This window comes from Leuresthes tenuis, unplaced genomic scaffold (assembly GCF_036924035.1).
Source record: "Leuresthes tenuis unplaced genomic scaffold, fLeuTen1.0.hap1 SCAF_15, whole genome shotgun sequence".
NCBI classification, from domain to species: domain Eukaryota; kingdom Metazoa; phylum Chordata; class Actinopteri; order Atheriniformes; family Atherinopsidae; genus Leuresthes; species Leuresthes tenuis.
In genome coordinates, this window is record NW_027325369.1 from 32,091,167 (window position 1) to 32,108,551 (window position 17,385).

Consider the following 17,385-nt stretch of genomic DNA (forward strand, 5'->3'; position numbering starts at 1 on the left):
AACTGGAACTGATAACAGAGGTCCGTTACGTACTCCTTGTGCAAATATGGGGTATTAATATTTTTCTGCATCTCAGAAGTCGTTTTAGAATTTGAATGGGTTTTTGCACTTCCACTTCAACAGGTTTAGAGGAGTGAGTACGTAAATAATCCACTGTCCTTGTGATTCCAACTGGCCTAAATCTTGGAATAAGATGCGTGAACTAGACCGTGTAATTCAAATCATAATATGCCATTAACAGATTTACAGTCTCCTCAGAGACTAGCAAAAATTGCCGTAGCTGACTGTATTTCAAGTCATCATGGCGGGGTATTGGGTAAAGTTTTCAACTAGCAATAATCACGTCTCAGTAGAACTTCATAGACTATGATATTGCCTCTGCACAAGAATGAATTTCATGTGTATGTTTGGGTCAATGGACTGGTCCAACTACCCACAGCATCCACGGTGCATCACTCAAAGTCTCTTGGATGTACTGTATTTTCTGGACAATGGTATGGTGATGGTGTTTGTGATTGACCATTGAACTTAAACTCCGCCCCTTACAGTTGAAACAAAGTAAAGAGTCTAAAAGCTGGAAAAGTTCAATTTTTAAAAATATCTTATTTTGATACTATGAGGAAGTAATGTCTTGCTGGAGTCCAGAAGGAGAAGCAAAACATTCAAACAAGGACTTCAACAGAGGATGGGAAACTTCAATTGGGGGGGAAAATTCTAAAGGGAAACAATCTGTCACCATCTTGTCCCTGCTGAAGTCGCGAGAGTCTTGGAGAAAGACGTGGGAACTACACCCTATAATGCAAATCATAATTTGCCCTTAACAGATTTACAGTCTCCTCAGAGACTAGCAAAAATTGCCGTAGCTGACTGTATTTCAAGTCATCATGGCGGGGTATTGGGTAAAGTTTTCAACTAGCAATAATCACGTCTCAGTAGAACTTCATAGACTATGATATTGCCTCTGCACAAGAATGAATTTCATGTGTATGTTTGGGTCAATGGACTGGTCCAACTACCCACAGCATCCACGGTGCATCACTCAAAGTCTCCTGGATGTACTGTATTTTCTGGACAATGGTATGGTGATGGTGTTTGTAATTGACCATTGAACTTAAACTCCGCCCCTTACAGTTGAAACAAAGGAAAGAGTCTAAAAGCTGGAAAAGTTCAATTTTTAAAAATATCTTATTTTGATACTGTGAGGAAGTAATGTCTTGCTGGAGTCCAGAAGGAGAAGCAAAACATTCAAACAAGGACTTCAACAGAGGATGGGAAACTTCAATTGGGGGGGGGGGGGGGGGGGATTCTAAAGGGAAACAATCTGTCACCATCTTGTCCCTGCTGAAGTCGCGAGAGTCTTGGAGAAAGACGTGGGAACTACACCCTTTAATTCAAATCATAATTTGCCCTTAACAGATTTACAGTCTCCTCAGAGACTAGCAAAAATTGCCGTAGCTGACTGTATTTCAAGTCATCATGGCGGGGTATTGGGTAAAGTTTTCAACTAGCAATAATCACGTCTCAGTAGAACTTCATAGATTATGATATTGCCTCTGCACAAGAATGAATTTCATGTGTTCTTTTTTTCAATGAACTGGTCCAACTACCCACATCATTCACGGTGTATCACTCAAAGTCTCCTGGATGTACTGTATTTTCTGGACAATGGTATGGTGATGGTGTTTGTGATTGACCATTGAACTTAAACTCCGCCCCTTACAGTTGAAACAAAGGAAAGAGCCTAAAAGCTGGAAAAGTTCCATTTTTAAAAATATCTTATTTTGATACTATGAGGAAGTAATGTCTTGCTGGAGTCCAGAAGGAGAAGCAAAAAACTCAAACAAGGACTTCAACAGAGGATGGGAAACTTCATTTTGGAGGGAAAATTCTAAAGGGAACCAATCTGTCACCATCCTGATAGAACATTTCTTGCTGGCAACTGCATGGCAGCAATGACAGTCTGAAAGTCCCAGATTGAAGCAGCCTAACTTTCAAAGGTAAGGACACTGGGAATCTAATTAAGCTTCCTTCACAGATAGGGCAAATTGTTAAGGGACAGTTGAAGGGAAAGACGAAAACCATCTCAACACCTTATTACCTGTTTTCAAGCCACATCATCTGTATGCCCTTGCTTTATTTGGCTTAGTGTGAGAGTCTTTATTGCTGTTTTGCTCCTCTCTTTCCAGAGTGTTTCTTAAGTTGTCTTTGTGTCAGCACTTTTTAACAACAGGTTCAGTTTGCTTGGTTTCTTCTCTGGTCCGTCCAGCCTCAACCAGTCGTTGTCCATAGAACAACTGGAACCGATAACAGAGGTCCGTTACGTACTCCTTGTGCAAATATGGGGTATTAATATTTTTCTGCATCTCAGAAGTCGTTTTAGAATTTGAATGGGTTTTTGCACTTCCACTTAAACAGATTTAGAGGTGTGAATACATAAATAATTCACTGTCCTTGTGATTCCAACTGGCCTAAATCTTGGAATAAGATGCGTGAACTAGACCGTGTAATTCAAATCATAATATGCCATTAACAGATTTACAGTCTCCTCAGAGACTAGCAAAAATTGCCGTAGCTGACTGTATTTCAAGTCATCATGGCGGGGTATTGGGTAAAGTTTTCAACTAGCAATAACCACGTCTCAGTAGAACTTCATAGACTATGATATTGCCTCTGCACAAGAATGCATTTCATGTGTTCTTTTTTTCAATGGACTGGTCCAACTATCCACATCATCCACGGTGCATCACTCAAAGTCTCCTGGATGTACTGTATTTTCTGGACAATGGTATGGTGATGGTGTTTGTGATTGGCCATTGAACTTAAACTCCGCCCCTTACAGTTGAAACAAAGGAAAGAGTCTAAAAGCTGGAAAAGTTCAATTTTTAAAAATATCTTATTTTGATACTATGAGGAAGTAATGTCTTGCTGGAGTCCAGAAGGAGAAGCAAAAAACTCAAACAAGGACTTCAACAGAGGATGGGAAACTTAATTTGGGAGGGAAATTTCTAAAGGGAAACAATCCGTCACCATCTTGTCCCTGCTGAAGTCGCGAGAATCTTGGAGAAAGACGTGGGAAATAGACCCTATAATTCAAATCATAATTTGCACTTAACAGATTTACAGTCTCCTCAGAGACTAGCAAAAATTGCCGTAGCTGACTGTATTTCAAGTCATCATGGCGGGGTATTGGGTAAAGTTTTCAACTAGCAATAATCACGTCTCAGTAGAACTTCATAAACTATGATATTGCCTCTGCACAAGAATGAATTTCATGTGTTCTTTTTTTTCAATGAACTGGTCCAACTACCCACATCATTCACGGTGCATCACTCAAAGTCTCCTGGATGTACTGTATTTTCTGGACAATGGTATGGTGATGGTGTTTGTAATTGGCCATTGAACTTAAACTCCGCCCCTTACAGTTGAAACAAAGGAAAGAGTCTAAAAGCTGGAAAAGTTCCATTTTTCAAAATATCTTATTTTGACACTATGAGGAAGTAATGTCTTGCTGGAGTCCAGAAGGACAAGAAGAAAAAACCTCAAACAAGGACTTCAACAGAGGATGGGAAACTTCATTCGGGAGGGAAAATTCTAAAGGGAAACAATCTGTCACCATCCTGATAGAACATTTCTTGCTGGCAACTGCATGGCAGCAATGACAGTCTGAAAGTCCCAGATTGAAGCAGCCTAGCTTTCACAGGAAAGGACATTGGGAATCTAATTAAGCTGCCTTCACAGATAAGGCACATTTTTCAGGGACAGTTGAAGGGAAAGACTAAAACCATCTCAACACCTTATTACCTGTTTCCAAGCCTTGGGAGCTGGAAGGATCATATCCTTGCTTTATTTGGCTTAGTGTGAGAGTCTTTATTGCTGTTTTGCTCCTCTCTTTCCAGAGTGTTTCTCAAGTTGTCTTTGTGTCAGCACTTTTTAACAACAGGTTCAGTTTGCTTGGTTTCTTCTCTGGTCCGTCAAGCCTCAACCGATCATTGTCCATAGAACAACTGGTACTGATAACAGAGGTCCGTTACGTACTCCTTGTGAAAGTCTGGGATATTAATTTTTTCTGCATCTCAGAAGTCGTTTTAGAATTTGAATGGGTTTTTGCACTTCCACTTCAACAGGTTTAGAGGAGTGAGTACGTAAATAATCCACTGTCCTTGTGATTCCAACTGGCCTAAGTCTTGGAATAAGATGCGTGAACTAGACCGTGTAATTCAAATCATAATTTGCCATTAACAGATTTAAAGTCTCCTCAGAGACTAGCAAAAATTGCCGTAGCTGACTGTATTTCAAGTCATCATGGCGGGGTATTGGGTAAAGTTTTCAACTAGCAATAATCACGTCTCAGTAAAACTTCATAGACTATGATATTGCCTCTGCACAAGAATGAATTTCATGTGTTCTTTTTTTCAATGGACTGGTCCAACTACCCACATGATTCACGGTGCATCACTCAAAGTCTCCTGGATGTACTGTATTTTCTGGACAATGGTCAATGATGGTGTTTGTGATTGGCCATTGAACTTAAACTCCGGCTCTTACAGTTGAAACAAAGGAAAGAGCCTAAAAGCTGGAAAAGTTCCATTTTTCAAAATATCTTATTTTCACACTATGAGGAAGTAATGTCTTGCTGGAGTCCAGAAGGAGAAGCAAAAAATTCAAACAAGGACTTCAACAGAGGATGGGAAACTTAATTTGGGAGGGAAATTTCTAAAGGGAAACAATCCGTCACCATCTTGTCCCTGCTGAAGTCGCGAGAATCTTGGAGAAAGACGTGGGAACTAGACCCTATAATTCAAATCATAATTTGCACTTAACAGATTTACAGTCTCCTCAGAGACTAGCAAAAATTGCCGTAGCTGACTGTATTTCAAGTCATCATGGCGGGGTATTGGGTAAAGTTTTCAACTAGCAATAATCACGTCTCAGTAGAACTTCATAGACTATGATATTGCCTCTGCACAAGAATGAATTTCATGTGTATGTTTGGGTCAATGGACTGGTCCAACTATCCACATCATCCACGGTGCATCACTCAAAGTCTCCTGGATGTACTGTATTTTCTGGACAATGGTATGGTGATGGTGTTTGTAATTGACCATTGAACTTAAACTCCGCCCCTTACAGTTGAAACAAAGGAAAGAGCCTAAAAGCTGGAAAAGTTCCATTTTTCAAAATATCTTATTTTGATACTATGAGGAAGTAATGTCTTGCTGGAGTCCAGAAGGACAAGAAGAAAAAACCTCAAACAAGGCCTTCAACAGAGGATGGGAAACTTCATTTGGGAGGGAAAATTCTAAAGGGAACCAATCTGTCACCATCCTGATAGAACATTTCTTGCTGGCAACTGCATGGCAGCAATGACAGTCTGAAAGTCCCAGATTGAAGCAGCCTAACTTTCAAAGGTAAGGACACTGGGAATCTAATTAAGCTGCCTTCACAGATAAGGCACATTTTTCAGGGACAGTTGAAGGGAAAGACGAAAACCATCTCAACACCTTATTACCTGTTTTCAAGCCTTGGGAGCTGGAAGGCTCATATCCTTGCTTTATTTGGCTTAGTGTGAGAGTCTTTATTGCTGTTTTGCTCCTCTCTTTCCAGAGTGTTTCTCAAGTTGTCTTTGTGTCAGCACTTTTCAACAACTGGTTCAGTTTGCTTGGTTTCTTCTCTGGTCCGTCAAGCCTCAACCGATCATTGTCCATAGAACAACTGGAACCGACAACAGAGGTCCGTTACGTACTCCTTGTGCAAATATGGGGTATTAATTTTTTCTGCATCTCAGAAGTCGCTTTAGAATTTGAATGGGTTTTTGCACTTCCACTTAAACAGATTTAGAGGAGTGAGTACATAAATAATCCACCGTCCTTGTGATTACAAAGGGCCTAAATCTTGGAATAAGATGTGGGAACTAGACGCTGTAATTCAAATCATAATTTGCCATTAACAGATTTACAGTCTCTTCAGAGACTAGCAAAAATTGCCGTAGCTGACTGTATTTCAAGTCATCATGGCGGGGTATTGGGTAAAGTTTTCAACTAGCAATAATCACGTCTCAGTAGAACTTCATAGACTATGATATTGCCTCTGCACAAGAATGAATTTCATGTGTATGTTTGGGTCAATGGACTGGTCCAACTACCCACAGCATCCACGGTGCATCACTCAAAGTCTCCTGGATGTACTGTATTTTCTGGACAATGGTATGGTGATGGTGTTTGTAATTGACCATTGAACTTAAACTCCGCCCCTTACAGTTGAAACAAAGGAAAGAGTCTAAAAGCTGGAAAAGTTCAATTTTTAAAAATATCTTATTTTGATACTGTGAGGAAGTAATGTCTTGCTGGAGTCCAGAAGGAGAAGCAAAACATTCAAACAAGGACTTCAACAGAGGATGGGAAACTTCAATTGGGGGGGGGGGGGGGGGGATTCTAAAGGGAAACAATCTGTCACCATCTTGTCCCTGCTGAAGTCGCGAGAGTCTTGGAGAAAGACGTGGGAACTACACCCTTTAATTCAAATCATAATTTGCCCTTAACAGATTTACAGTCTCCTCAGAGACTAGCAAAAATTGCCGTAGCTGACTGTATTTCAAGTCATCATGGCGGGGTATTGGGTAAAGTTTTCAACTAGCAATAATCACGTCTCAGTAGAACTTCATAGACTATGATATAGCCTCTGCACAAGAATAAATTTCATGTGTTCTTTTTTTCAATGAACTGGTCCAACTACCCACATCATTCACGGTGTATCACTCAAAGTCTCCTGGATGTACTGTATTTTCTGGACAATGGTATGGTGATGGTGTTTGTGATTGACCATTGAACTTAAACTCCACCCCTTACAGCTGAAACAAAGGAAAGAGCCTAAAAGCTGGAAAAGTTCCATTTTTAAAAATATCTTATTTTGATACTATGAGGAAGTAATGTCTTGCTGGAGTCCAGAAGGAGAAGCAAAAAATTCAAACAATGACTTCAACAGAGGATGGGAAACTTCATTTGGGAGGGAAAATTCTAAAGGGAACCAATCTGTCACCATCCTGATAGAACATTTCTTGCTGGCAACTGCATGGCAGCAATGACAGTCTGAAAGTCCCAGATTGAAGCAGCCTAACTTTCAAAGGTAAGGACACTGGGAATCTAATTAAGCTTCCTTCACAGATAGGGCAAATTGTTAAGGGACAGTTGAAGGGAAAGACGAAAACCATCTCAACACCTTATTACCTGTTTTCAAGCCACATCATCTGTATGCCCTTGCTTTATTTGGCTTAGTGTGAGAGTCTTTATTGCTGTTTTGCTCCTCTCTTTCCAGAGTGTTTCTTAAGTTGTCTTTGTGTCAGCACTTTTTAACAACAGGTTCAGTTTGCTTGGTTTCTTCTCTGGTCCGTCCAGCCTCAACCAGTCGTTGTCCATAGAACAACTGGAACCGATAACAGAGGTCCGTTACGTACTCCTTGTGCAAATATGGGGTATTAATATTTTTCTGCATCTCAGAAGTCGTTTTAGAATTTGAATGGGTTTTTGCACTTCCACTTAAACAGATTTAGAGGTGTGAATACATAAATAATTCACTGTCCTTGTGATTCCAACTGGCCTAAATCTTGGAATAAGATGCGTGAACTAGACCGTGTAATTCAAATCATAATATGCCATTAACAGATTTACAGTCTCCTCAGAGACTAGCAAAAATTGCCGTAGCTGACTGTATTTCAAGTCATCATGGCGGGGTATTGGGTAAAGTTTTCAACTAGCAATAATCACGTCTCAGTAGAACTTCATAGACTATGATATTGCCTCTGCACAAGAATGCATTTCATGTGTTCTTTTTTTCAATGGACTGGTCCAACTATCCACATCATCCACGGTGCATCACTCAAAGTCTCCTGGATGTACTGTATTTTCTGGACAATGGTATGGTGATGGTGTTTGTAATTGGCCATTGAACTTAAACTCCGCCCCTTACAGTTGAAACAAAGGAAAGAGTCTAAAAGCTGGAAAAGTTCCATTTTTCAAAATATCTTATTTTGACACTATGAGGAAGTAATGTCTTGCTGGAGTCCAGAAGGACAAGAAGAAAAAACCTCAAACAAGGACTTCAACAGAGGATGGGAAACTTCATTCGGGAGGGAAAATTCTAAAGGGAAACAATCTGTCACCATCCTGATAGAACATTTCTTGCTGGCAACTGCATGGCAGCAATGACAGTCTGAAAGTCCCAGATTGAAGCAGCCTAGCTTTCACAGGAAAGGACATTGGGAATCTAATTAAGCTGCCTTCACAGATAAGGCACATTTTTCAGGGACAGTTGAAGGGAAAGACTAAAACCATCTCAACACCTTATTACCTGTTTCCAAGCCTTGGGAGCTGGAAGGATCATATCCTTGCTTTATTTGGCTTAGTGTGAGAGTCTTTATTGCTGTTTTGCTCCTCTCTTTCCAGAGTGTTTCTCAAGTTGTCTTTGTGTCAGCACTTTTCAACAACTGGTTCAGTTTGCTTGGTTTCTTCTCTGGTCCGTCAAGCCTCAACCGATCATTGTCCATAGAACAACTGGAACCGACAACAGAGGTCCGTTACGTACTCCTTGTGAAAGTCTGGGATATTAATTTTTTCTGCATCTCAGAAGTCGTTTTAGAATTTGAATGGGTTTTTGCACTTCCACTTCAACAGGTTTAGAGGAGTGAGTACGTAAATAATCCACTGTCCTTGTGATTCCAACTGGCCTAAGTCTTGGAATAAGATGCGTGAACTAGACCGTGTAATTCAAATCATAATTTGCCATTAACAGATTTAAAGTCTCCTCAGAGACTAGCAAAAATTGCCGTAGCTGACTGTATTTCAAGTCATCATGGCGGGGTATTGGGTAAAGTTTTCAACTAGCAATAATCACGTCTCAGTAAAACTTCATAGACTATGATATTGCCTCTGCACAAGAATGAATTTCATGTGTTCTTTTTTTCAATGGACTGGTCCAACTACCCACATGATTCACGGTGCATCACTCAAAGTCTCCTGGATGTACTGTATTTTCTGGACAATGGTCAATGATGGTGTTTGTGATTGGCCATTGAACTTAAACTCCGGCTCTTACAGTTGAAACAAAGGAAAGAGCCTAAAAGCTGGAAAAGTTCCATTTTTCAAAATATCTTATTTTCACACTATGAGGAAGTAATGTCTTGCTGGAGTCCAGAAGGAGAAGCAAAAAATTCAAACAAGGACTTCAACAGAGGATGGGAAACTTAATTTGGGAGGGAAATTTCTAAAGGGAAACAATCCGTCACCATCTTGTCCCTGCTGAAGTCGCGAGAATCTTGGAGAAAGACGTGGGAACTAGACCCTATAATTCAAATCATAATTTGCACTTAACAGATTTACAGTCTCCTCAGAGACTAGCAAAAACTGCCGTAGCTGACTGTATTTCAAGTCATCATGGCGGGGTATTGGGTAAAGTTTTCAACTAGCAATAATCACGTCTCAGTAGAACTTCATAGACTATGATATTGCCTCTGCACAAGAATGAATTTCATGTGTATGTTTGGGTCAATGGACTGGTCCAACTATCCACATCATCCACGGTGCATCACTCAAAGTCTCCTGGATGTACTGTATTTTCTGGACAATGGTATGGTGATGGTGTTTGTAATTGACCATTGAACTTAAACTCCGCCCCTTACAGTTGAAACAAAGGAAAGAGCCTAAAAGCTGGAAAAGTTCCATTTTTCAAAATATCTTATTTTGATACTATGAGGAAGTAATGTCTTGCTGGAGTCCAGAAGGACAAGAAGAAAAAACCTCAAACAAGGCCTTCAACAGAGGATGGGAAACTTCATTTGGGAGGGAAAATTCTAAAGGGAACCAATCTGTCACCATCCTGATAGAACATTTCTTGCTGGCAACTGCATGGCAGCAATGACAGTCTGAAAGTCCCAGATTGAAGCAGCCTAACTTTCAAAGGTAAGGACACTGGGAATCTAATTAAGCTGCCTTCACAGATAAGGCACATTTTTCAGGGACAGTTGAAGGGAAAGACGAAAACCATCTCAACACCTTATTACCTGTTTTCAAGCCTTGGGAGCTGGAAGGCTCATATCCTTGCTTTATTTGGCTTAGTGTGAGAGTCTTTATTGCTGTTTTGCTCCTCTCTTTCCAGAGTGTTTCTCAAGTTGTCTTTGTGTCAGCACTTTTCAACAACTGGTTCAGTTTGCTTGGTTTCTTCTCTGGTCCGTCAAGCCTCAACCGATCATTGTCCATAGAACAACTGGAACCGACAACAGAGGTCCGTTACGTACTCCTTGTGCAAATATGGGGTATTAATTTTTTCTGCATCTCAGAAGTCGCTTTAGAATTTGAATGGGTTTTTGCACTTCCACTTAAAAAGATTTAGAGGAGTGAGTACATAAATAATCCACCGTCCTTGTGATTACAAAGGGCCTAAATCTTGGAATAAGATGTGGGAACTAGACGCTGTAATTCAAATCATAATTTGCCATTAACAGATTTACAGTCTCTTCAGAGACTAGCAAAAATTGCCGTAGCTGACTGTATTTCAAGTCATCATGGCGGGGTATTGGGTAAAGTTTTCAACTAGCAATAATCACGTCTCAGTAGAACTTCATAGACTATGATATTGCCTCTGCACAAGAATGAATTTCATGTGTATGTTTGGGTCAATGGACTGGTCCAACTACCCACAGCATCCACGGTGCATCACTCAAAGTCTCTTGGATGTACTGTATTTTCTGGACAATGGTATGGTGATGGTGTTTGTAATTGGCCATTGAACTTAAACTCCGCCCCTTACAGTTGAAACAAAGGAAAGAGTCTAAAAGCTGGAAAAGTTCCATTTTTCAAAATATCTTATTTTGATACTATGAGGAAGTAATGTCTTGCTGGAGTCCTGAAGGACAAGAAGAAAAAACCTCAAACAAGGACTTCAACAGAGGATGGGAAACTTCATTCGGGAGGGAAAATTCTAAAGGGAAACAATCTGTCACCATCCTGATAGAACATTTCTTGCTGGCAACTGCATGGCAGCAATGACAGTCTGAAAGTCCCAGATTGAAGCAGCCTAACTTTCAAAGGTAAGGACACTGGGAATCTAATTAAGCTTCCTTCACAGATAGGGCAAATTGTTAAGGGACAGTTGAAGGGAAAGACGAAAACCATCTCAACACCTTATTACCTGTTTTCAAGCCACATCATCTGTATGTCCTTGCTTTATTTGGCTTAGTGCAGTGTTTCTCAATTCCGGTCCTCATGACCCACTGCCCTGCATGTTTTCGATGTTTCCCTCCTCCACCACACCTGATTCAAATGAATGTCTCCTTATCAGAACACTGCAGAGCTTGATGACGAGCTGATCATTTGAATCAGGTGTGGTGGAGGAGGGAAACATCGAAAACATGCAGGGCAGTGGGTCATGAGGACCGGAATTGAGAAACACTGGCTTAGTGTGAGAGTCTTTATTGCTGTTTTGCTCCTCTCTTTCCAGAGTGTTTCTCAAGTTGTCTTTGTGTCAGCACTTTTCAACAACTGGTTCAGTTTGCTTGGTTTCTTCTCTGGTCCGTCAAGCCTCAACCGATCATTGTCCATAGAACAACTGGAACCGACAACAGAGGTCCGTTACGTACTCCTTGTGCAAATATGGGGTATTAATTTTTTCTGCATCTCAGAAGTCGCTTTAGAATTTGAATGGGTTTTTGCACTTCCACTTCAACAGGTTTAGAGGAGTGAGTACGTAAATAATCCACTGTCCTTGTGATTCCAACTGGCCTAAATCTTGGAATAAGATGCGTGAACTAGACCGTGTAATTCAAATCATAATTTGCCATTAACAGATTTAAAGTCTCCTCAGAGACTAGCAAAAATAGCCGTAGCTGACTGTATTTCAAGTCATCATGGCGGGGTATTGGGTAAAGTTTTCAACTAGCAATAATCACGTCTCAGTAGAACTTCATAGACTATGATATTGCCTCTGCACAAGAATGAATTTCATATGTTCTTTTTTTCAATGGACTGGTCCAACTACCCACATGATTCACGGTGCATCACTCAAAGTCTCCTGGATGTACTGTATTTTCTGGACAATGGTCAATGATGGTGTTTGTGATTGACCATTGAACTTAAACTCCGGCTCTTACAGTTGAAACAAAGGAAAGAGCCTAAAAGCTGGAAAAGTTCCATTTTTCAAAATATCTTATTTTCACACTATGAGGAAGTAATGTCTTGCTGGAGTCCAGAAGGACAAGAAGGACTCAGCAATAAGAACAAGCGGTTGTGTGATAACCAAATACAGAAAGGCCAGTCTGAGTGCTTCCTTTATGCAGAAACTATCATCTCATCATGTTCATGAACTTTTTCTGACTTTTATGTTTGTTTTTTTTATTTGATGCAGGTATAAGAATGAGCTGCTGGTGTGTAAACTGGCTTTTTGTTAAGCTTTCTTTATTTTAGGATTGCATAGCAAAGATGAATTATTTTCTAATTCTAGGTCTTATTATTTTGTTTTGTGATTCATTTCTGAACTTAAAGACGAATGAATGAATGAACACGTACCATTGCTCTGTTACCTCAGAGCTGCCGTGTTATTGTTTTTGGGGGCTTATCGGGGGCTTTCTACACATGTCTCCACAGCTCATTCACTCCGGTAAGGACACCCATCTTACTCAAAGTTGTCGTCCACATCGTCTAAATCTGATAAATATTCTGCCATGTTGCACAAAACTATCAGCAGCAAACTCCGTTTGAAGTTAGCCGACTGTCACAGAGCACGGAGTGAATAAACTGTGCTGCAGCAGCACGTCGATGACATCATCCCAGACTAGTGTGTAGAAATAGCCACCGATAGCTGCCATAACAACATGACTGAATGTCTACAAATTGTTTCTGATGCTAAAAAAACCCATTAAGTGTCAAATTAAAGCTGTTAACCCCATTTATTTAACAGTTATGAGAAGTCCGAGTTCACTGTGAATGTATAAAATTGTAAGCAGAACAAAATTACAGTCAGCCAGCTGCAGTCCTCTGCTGAAGTACTCACTAATCTCTCATTTTGAAAAAGAGAATTTTGAGTTTTTAGAATGTAAAAGTTTATGAAGAGAATTCTTGTACTGAAATGTACTGAAATGCTCATCTGAATATGAGCCTCTGCATCTTATTCCACTTCCCCATGAATGATTTCTGCTTGTAGGTTACACAGAGCAGCACAAATTCTTAGGATTTTATCCACCTTTGGGGTGAGGCTGCCTGGAACAGTCTCTGACAGGATTTTGAATAGTTTCAGTTTGTGTGTCGCATGCCTCACATGGATTCTCAAACTGTCGATCTTTCTGGTGCTATCTGAGAGCTGAAAGTGACTTTTTGTGAAGGCAGGCACGGTCATCTTCACTCTCCTCTCATTAAGTAAATCTCTGATCTTAAAGCCTCCACCAGCCATCACCTCATCACCTGGGTGGAGGTAGTCCAGGAACCTTGAATCACAGGCGATGAACTTGTCACAGCATCCTTCAGCATATGTAGGAGAGATGAACATAATCAGCCCACAGGGAGCAGCGGCAACCATGAACTTCACCGTGTTCGGTCCATAGTAAAAATGGCTGTCGGATTCCGTCCTGGAGTTGAGACTTTGGGGCTTCTGCAGACTGATTTCAGAAGAGTTAATAATGCAGGTAGTACCAGGATAGAGTTCTTTAAAACATAGGGGCATTGTTTCAGCTATAGTTTTCTTGGGCAGCCAGGGGATGTAGTTGCTCATGTGTGCGTCCATCAGATCGATCCAGTGTGCCACGATGCTGCGGACGCTGCTTTGATGAACGCTGAACTCCTCAGCGAGGTAGTCCTGAAGAAGGTTCAGCTTGAGCTTCATCAGAGTCATCAGAAACTGATCAATCGGGTCAAGCTGAAAGCTGCCACTGTAAAAAGGCAAAAGGTCCGTGGCCAGGAAGTAAAAGGCGGGGAGAGTTAAACCCGTATAGAGGACAGAGAGTGCATCTGTGTGCAGGAAGCTTTTGTAAAAGGGCTCCTTGCTGCACTGGGTCCCTGTTTCACATGTGGTGGTCCTCAGTGGGCTCCTACAGTAACTGTGATCACCTGTCGTAAAGTCTTCCCACCAACTCACATCGTCCAGTTCAGGTTCCTCAACTTCCTCATACACAGGCAAGGATGTAGCTAATGGCAACACATCATCTGTGATGGAGAAAAAAAACACACATCAGTGCAAATATAAACTAAACTCATTTATTTCTTTCTTTAATCTTTTAAACTGGTCTTGAACAATAGTTCTCCAAGTTTCTCTTTGGACATCGGCTGCTTTTTAATTCGTTTCTAGAGGAATGTGTTTTTCTTTGTTAAGACACTTAACTCTGAACCTTTGAATCATTCAAGCAGAAAAAAGGCTCCAAACCGTTGTTGACCCAACCATTGAGATGTCATGTTACTGGATGGGGCGGAAATCTCTCAGATAAAAAAGGTTTCTGTTCCACTTTGATATGCCCTCCATTACCAGCAACTCTTCATCAAAACACTGAAAATTCAGCTTAAGTCACTCTATGTCCACCGTCTGTGTTGTACCAGAGGAGTAGGTATTGTTTGCTAATCAGACAGTGTGAATCAATTACACCATAGACACATCACGCGTTTCACCTCAATGTTATGAGCTTAGCTGTGAATGTTAACTCTCCCTATGAAAATACCTGATGGGCAGCTGTCCAGCCCAGGTTACGACCAAGTCAAAGAAAAGCTTCCTTCTCTGCTGTCACAGATGAGGAGAGGCAGCAGATTGAAACAGCAGCATTCAGCCAAACAAAGAAGGCATCGTGGTGAGAAGAGACACCAACAGCAAACTAGTAACAGACCTTTTTAGCAGCGGCCGTTTTGGCTTGCAAAAGTATCTAAACAGAGGTGATAATAATCACCTTTCCTAACATGGCTTGTAAATATTGGCCATTGCAGGATGCACGTTTGGACTAAAGTGGAAGTTGCTCATTTAAGATATGTAACTCCCGCCTCCATCTCCTCCCATACTCAGCTAACAAATCAAACAATGAGATCAACAGAGCTTCAGCAGCCACTTTGCCAACACCATATGATGGCTGAAATATAAACAAATACTAAATAGAATGGCTCAAAAGACTGGATTTAGTTGCAAATTAACACATTTCAAAGTTTATTTGGTGCAGGAATGAACTGAATGCGTATTTATTAAGGAGGACACGCAGGTACCGATAAACATAAAAGCAGCACCGCTGATGTTAAAGAACCATTTCATGCGGAGTTGTTAGATTTCAGTCACATGATTATGATGACGCGCGAAAAGCAGCGTGAGTTCAGATGGAGGGCAGGAAGTAAAAATGGAGAATACGTCTATGGAGGAAACCGTAGATTTAGAGCCAGTTTCGAGACAAAGATACAAACAATTAATCAACAAATATGTTGGACGTGACCCGTATCTCATGAAGATGAGTGACTTTTCGGCAGAACCTAAAGATTTGCCGATAATCAAGGCTGTTGATGTCTGGTCCTTCAGACATCCTACTACACCAAACAGCAGATGAAAGCATATAAAAGTCTGGAGGCATATCATTCTTTTTGTCAGCGGGTGGGTCCACAACCTCGGTACCAAACGGCTCCACGATGATTATCATTTGGTCTTTGCCAGGGTGAGTGTTTGTTCTTATATTGTTTTATGTGTTAAAATGCTAGCAGCTAGCATTAGCGGCTATAATGTTAACAAACATGCAACACATCTTAACGACGACGTTAGCCTGACAGTCCTTTATGTTTCAAGGTATCTCAGAGATCGAGCGACAATCTGACAATCACATTTGTAATATTTAATAATAATGCTGATTACACATCTTAGTACAATAAATTACCTTGATCACTGAAGCTCTGTGATTGTGGGTTGTCAGCTGGCTGGTTCGGTTTCTCGTCTGTCCGCTTCAGATATGACTCTGATTTGGGCATAGTTTTTTGGTAACCGAGGTTGACCGTCGGAGCCCAGTCTACCGACTCAACGTTACTCAAAGCGCTAGGGAAGCCTAAAAAGTCCCAATGAAGTGCATATTAGACAACCGGTAACTTCATAATCATTACTAAGTAAATGAGCAATTAATGACAAACTAATGCAATATAAACACAGCCACAAAAAACAAGTTAGCGAGCTAACATACCTCTGACGAAGTGGTCGCTGCAGACACGGGCATTAGCAGTCTCCACTACTCCCGACCGCAGACGTAGGTTTAAAATCCACTTTTTGCGGCGTTGTTCTGTGAGCTTTTTACATTTCTCACCTTTGTGAACGACTATCTTCGGTACTCTAAAAAAACCCTTGTTCGTTTCTCGGTTATAACGATTAGAGCAACCGTAAACCACACAAAACATAGTCATTTTTTCAAACGGCAGATCCTCAGTTCACTTCCTGTCCACCATCTGAGTTTCCTGCTCTTGCGATGCAGCAAATGTCACGTCACGTGAAAGCAACCTATAATGGCCTCTTTACGCTGTTAAATAAATAGAAACACATTTCTAATGCTGGTTTGCAGGCCTGCTTCTATTCCACTGCTATTTAGGTATTTTTACTGTACGTTCTTTTTAAGAGTTGACTCGTTATGCTTCAAAATTAGTTTTCTTCTATAAAATATACCTCAGATCCGTTACTATAGCCTAAAAGGTCAGGTGGTTTTGACATTCTGTTTTCTTGACAACCCAGTGACTTTTTCTGGCTTGTTTTCATAGACCTGGTTGCTCGTTTCTGTCACAAGATCTGGCAACATCGCTCACAACTGGCAGGAGCCATTTCGTTCCTCTGGTTACTGGTAAGGCTGAACTGATAAACATGGAAAGTCTTCTTGTTCCACACAAACCGCATGGGCCCGATTGCCTTCACATCTAAAAGTGGCAACTGCACATTTTGGAGCTCCTGCTTGGGGTGAAGTCCTCATGCCTAAATAGAATAAAACTGACCATTATTTGCAGTTTTCATTGGTCTTTCTCTGTTCGGAATGTGAATTTTTTTTATAGGCTTTAACACAGTAAGACAAACTTAGCAGCAACTACTAAGTGTTAGCTTAGTCCCTGCTTCTTGCTATGGAGCCAACTGCAGAGCAGTGTGTCAATCTCTAAACAAAGCAGGATATAATATAAGTGAGTGTAGAACTGCCTGAAGAATATCATTAAATAGACAGAAAAGAGGTGTTCATAGTGACTCATGTACAGAAAATCCTTTACAGCACACAGCGGCTGCTAAGCCTAGCTAGTTAATGTTAGAATCTGCTGTCTTTTAACGTTTTTCTCCTAAATAACGGATAATTAATTATTATCACAGAGTTGTAACTTGCCTTATCAGCTACAACTGTTTCATCGTCACATGGAAAGCGGTAGAATGACAACT

General features: G+C 40.7%; 1 protein-coding gene and 14 non-coding genes across 15 annotated transcripts; all 15 read right to left on the reverse strand.

Annotated features, from left to right (window-relative positions):
• Window positions 1–249: 249 nt before the first annotated feature.
• LOC140270915 (U4 spliceosomal RNA) lies at window positions 250–390 on the reverse strand. Its single transcript, XR_011907735.1, has one exon. It is a non-coding gene; the product is annotated as a U4 spliceosomal RNA (small nuclear RNA).
• A 442-nt stretch (window positions 391–832) lies between these two features.
• On the reverse strand, window positions 833–973 carry LOC140270916 (U4 spliceosomal RNA). Its single transcript, XR_011907736.1, has one exon. It is a non-coding gene; the product is annotated as a U4 spliceosomal RNA (small nuclear RNA).
• A 451-nt stretch (window positions 974–1,424) lies between these two features.
• On the reverse strand, window positions 1,425–1,565 carry LOC140270945 (U4 spliceosomal RNA). Its single transcript, XR_011907763.1, has one exon. It is a non-coding gene; the product is annotated as a U4 spliceosomal RNA (small nuclear RNA).
• A 976-nt stretch (window positions 1,566–2,541) lies between these two features.
• On the reverse strand, window positions 2,542–2,682 carry LOC140270928 (U4 spliceosomal RNA). Its single transcript, XR_011907748.1, has one exon. It is a non-coding gene; the product is annotated as a U4 spliceosomal RNA (small nuclear RNA).
• Window positions 2,683–3,123: 441 nt separating this feature from the next.
• Window positions 3,124–3,264, reverse strand: LOC140270938 (U4 spliceosomal RNA). The gene has a single exon (XR_011907757.1). It is a non-coding gene; the product is annotated as a U4 spliceosomal RNA (small nuclear RNA).
• A 986-nt stretch (window positions 3,265–4,250) lies between these two features.
• On the reverse strand, window positions 4,251–4,391 carry LOC140271000 (U4 spliceosomal RNA). Its single transcript, XR_011907813.1, has one exon. It is a non-coding gene; the product is annotated as a U4 spliceosomal RNA (small nuclear RNA).
• Window positions 4,392–4,831: 440 nt separating this feature from the next.
• LOC140270917 (U4 spliceosomal RNA) lies at window positions 4,832–4,972 on the reverse strand. Its single transcript, XR_011907737.1, has one exon. It is a non-coding gene; the product is annotated as a U4 spliceosomal RNA (small nuclear RNA).
• A 986-nt stretch (window positions 4,973–5,958) lies between these two features.
• Window positions 5,959–6,099, reverse strand: LOC140271004 (U4 spliceosomal RNA). Its single transcript, XR_011907817.1, has one exon. It is a non-coding gene; the product is annotated as a U4 spliceosomal RNA (small nuclear RNA).
• A 450-nt stretch (window positions 6,100–6,549) lies between these two features.
• On the reverse strand, window positions 6,550–6,690 carry LOC140270925 (U4 spliceosomal RNA). Its single transcript, XR_011907744.1, has one exon. It is a non-coding gene; the product is annotated as a U4 spliceosomal RNA (small nuclear RNA).
• Window positions 6,691–7,666: 976 nt separating this feature from the next.
• Window positions 7,667–7,807, reverse strand: LOC140270918 (U4 spliceosomal RNA). Its single transcript, XR_011907738.1, has one exon. It is a non-coding gene; the product is annotated as a U4 spliceosomal RNA (small nuclear RNA).
• A 985-nt stretch (window positions 7,808–8,792) lies between these two features.
• Window positions 8,793–8,933, reverse strand: LOC140271001 (U4 spliceosomal RNA). The gene has a single exon (XR_011907814.1). It is a non-coding gene; the product is annotated as a U4 spliceosomal RNA (small nuclear RNA).
• A 440-nt stretch (window positions 8,934–9,373) lies between these two features.
• On the reverse strand, window positions 9,374–9,514 carry LOC140270946 (U4 spliceosomal RNA). Its single transcript, XR_011907764.1, has one exon. It is a non-coding gene; the product is annotated as a U4 spliceosomal RNA (small nuclear RNA).
• A 986-nt stretch (window positions 9,515–10,500) lies between these two features.
• On the reverse strand, window positions 10,501–10,641 carry LOC140271005 (U4 spliceosomal RNA). Its single transcript, XR_011907818.1, has one exon. It is a non-coding gene; the product is annotated as a U4 spliceosomal RNA (small nuclear RNA).
• Window positions 10,642–11,841: 1,200 nt separating this feature from the next.
• On the reverse strand, window positions 11,842–11,982 carry LOC140270941 (U4 spliceosomal RNA). The gene has a single exon (XR_011907760.1). It is a non-coding gene; the product is annotated as a U4 spliceosomal RNA (small nuclear RNA).
• Window positions 11,983–12,862: 880 nt separating this feature from the next.
• LOC140270722 (uncharacterized) lies at window positions 12,863–16,748 on the reverse strand. Its single transcript, XM_072365918.1, has 3 exons — window positions 16,166–16,748; window positions 15,869–16,033; window positions 12,863–14,180 (listed from the first exon to the last, which is right to left on the reverse strand). The coding sequence occupies exons 1-3, from the start codon at window positions 16,380–16,382 to the stop codon at window positions 13,150–13,152; spliced, it is 1,413 nt and encodes a 470-aa protein (XP_072222019.1). The 5' UTR covers window positions 16,383–16,748; the 3' UTR covers window positions 12,863–13,149.
• Window positions 16,749–17,385: the final 637 nt, after the last annotated feature.